This window comes from Echinops telfairi, unplaced genomic scaffold (assembly GCF_000313985.2).
Source record: "Echinops telfairi isolate 266 unplaced genomic scaffold, ASM31398v2 ScPeMD7_1;HRSCAF=3_0, whole genome shotgun sequence".
In the NCBI taxonomy this organism is placed as follows: Eukaryota; Metazoa; Chordata; class Mammalia; order Afrosoricida; family Tenrecidae; genus Echinops; species Echinops telfairi.
This window is the reverse complement of record NW_022103896.1, coordinates 68,628,273-68,630,609: the sequence shown is the minus strand read 5'-3', so window position 1 is coordinate 68,630,609 and position 2,337 is coordinate 68,628,273. Positions and strand designations below refer to the sequence as shown.

General features: G+C 45.2%; 1 protein-coding gene across 1 annotated transcript in view; it reads right to left on the bottom strand.

Moving 5' to 3' along the window:
* EYA1 (EYA transcriptional coactivator and phosphatase 1) overlaps window positions 1-2,337 on the bottom strand; it is a 170,871-nt gene that overhangs the window by 43,038 nt on the left and 125,496 nt on the right. The window contains exons 13-15 of the mRNA XM_045285819.1: window positions 1,216-1,236; window positions 770-778; window positions 97-125 (exon numbers count right to left, since the gene is read on the bottom strand). Coding sequence (XP_045141754.1) covers window positions 97-125; window positions 770-778; window positions 1,216-1,236 — 59 coding nt within the window. The remainder of the gene's footprint in view (window positions 1-96; window positions 126-769; window positions 779-1,215; window positions 1,237-2,337) is intronic.

Genomic DNA, 2,337 nt, shown 5'->3' with positions numbered 1-2,337 from the left:
TGGGGGTGGGGTCACCCTGGGGGGGATCAACTTAATGGCCACTGGCTTTGGTGCCTTGACCTTCTTCACAAACCTACATCATTGCATTGGCAGAACTTTCTGTCTTCCCCCTCTCCGTCCGCATCCTCTCCTCAACTGTTGCAATCCAACTTTCCCCCCATTGTACGGCAATGGTGTTATCAGTCATCAATGACCACCATTCTTGCCAAATCCAGCCACCATTTCTCTGTCCTCATCTCACCCGGCATTGGCAGCGTTGGGCATGGTCAGGACAGACGCGCTCATTGTGGAAACCCTTGATACCTCAGGGTTCTGTGACGCTTTTCCACATACACTTTAGCTATCACTTCGCATCCTCTCTCTTTCCACAATCTTATTGTGGGAAACACAGGCGACCGAAAATTTGCCATGTTAACCATGTGTAAGTGGACAAGCCAGTGACATTCCTTGCACTCACCCTCTTGTGCAAGCAACCCCGTCCTCCATTTCTAGCAGCGTTCTATCCCCCTGAACTCAGTGCCCACTCAGACAAAGAACTTCCTGTTTCCATGCTCCCTTGAAGGCTCTACTTTGGTCTTATTTCTAATTATTAGCATGTCCTAATGATTAATCTCAGGCCCTCTCCTCTATTGACATTTGGTAGGATGTTATGACTCCTCAAATTCTCTCTTTGGTTTTGCTCTTCTCTGTGATCCAAAGCTCTAAATTCACCTGCGTATGAATACATTGATAGTCACAAACGATGTCATAATTTGACTTGGTTACTGACTAGGTCTTTCTACTCAAAACAGATGGTTTGGGTCAAGGCCCCCATGCCCCCTTCCCTGCCTTCTCACCCCAGACCCACTCCTTTTCACCTCCGAAATGTGACAAGTCATCCAGTAGTTAGGGTCAAAAGCTAGTGATCATGTTTGACGCCTTCTCGCCACTCCTCCCTCATCTGCTCCACCAGCCAATTCTGATTGCGCTTTCTCCACAGCGCACTCCACCCGCAACTTCTCAGTGTCCAGGACAGCACAACCACAGCGCACGGTTAATCCCCTCCTGGCTGGCTGCAGTCACCTCCTAACTAACCCCCATTTCTCATCTGACAACCTAATGGTTTGAAGGGGCCCACACAATTCTCTCCCAGTCCCGCTTGCCACGCTCCAGTGGTTTTCCACCGCCACTAGAAACACATCCCAGTTCTGGGCCACAGTCTACTGGGCACTTTACAGTGTGGACCTGGTCACTCTTCTCCCTTTCACGCTGTTCTGGACGGGTCTTCTTGCATGTTTCTTGAAGAAGGAAAACGCAATCCCACCTCAGGGCATTTGCACTTTCCATTCTCCTCCTAGATGCTAGCTACTGCACGCACGGTTGCACACCCATTTCCCTGTTTTCTGCACCCATGTCATCTCCTCACAGATAGTTCTCCCTGAGCACCTGAGCCAAGGATCATCCATGCTGTCCCCACGTTGCCGGATCCAATTACTGTTTTGCTTTCTTCATATTACTTCCACATGCAATGATCTCATTTGTTTACAAAGCCTCCATTGCCTACTTCTCTAGGACAGCGGTGACCCTTTGAGCAGAGCGACCCTGCCTCCGTGGCAGCTGCACGTACGCACAGCATCTAGCACTGTGCCCCCTCAGGAAAGGTGGACGGCCTGCTTCACGACGGAAAAAACAACACAGATACAGGGTGTAGAGGATGCAAACAGTATTGCCGGCCCTGTCACGGGCAAAATACTATTGGTAACTTTTCAGTCTATCCAATTATTTTAAAGAATGCCATCCATGCTAAAAGGCAGCATCACACATGCGTTCTGTAGGATGCTTTAAAAAAATGCCATTTCCTCCACGTGGTTTATTTTAATGCCATGAATTCTAACATCACAATCATACAGTATTTTATTGCTTATTTTAAAACTTGCAATTGGCCATGAATATTTTCCCTATAGGCAATAGTTTTAGAATAGTTTTCATCAAGATGTAATGTAATTTACTTCACTAGTCACCTGTTATTAGATACTTAAAATATTATTAAATTTTGCTGTAAAAAATACAGCATTGCAGGTATTCTGTAGAATGATGTTTAGATTTCTGGAGAATTTTGTCATTCAGTACCTGTCTGACCTTAGACAAGTTTTTGTTCTATTGATTTTCTTTTCTTTTTGTAGCTTCCCTTAAAAGAGATAATTCCTCTGTTGAGATATCAGGACATTAAATAGAATGATGTATATAAATGCCCTCAATACATTTTCAACGGATACTTATTATCATTTCATAGTTATCTGTCTGCAACTTCTATTTTCTTAGAATACCTGCAGGAAGTGAAATAAAAGTCTGGTCACC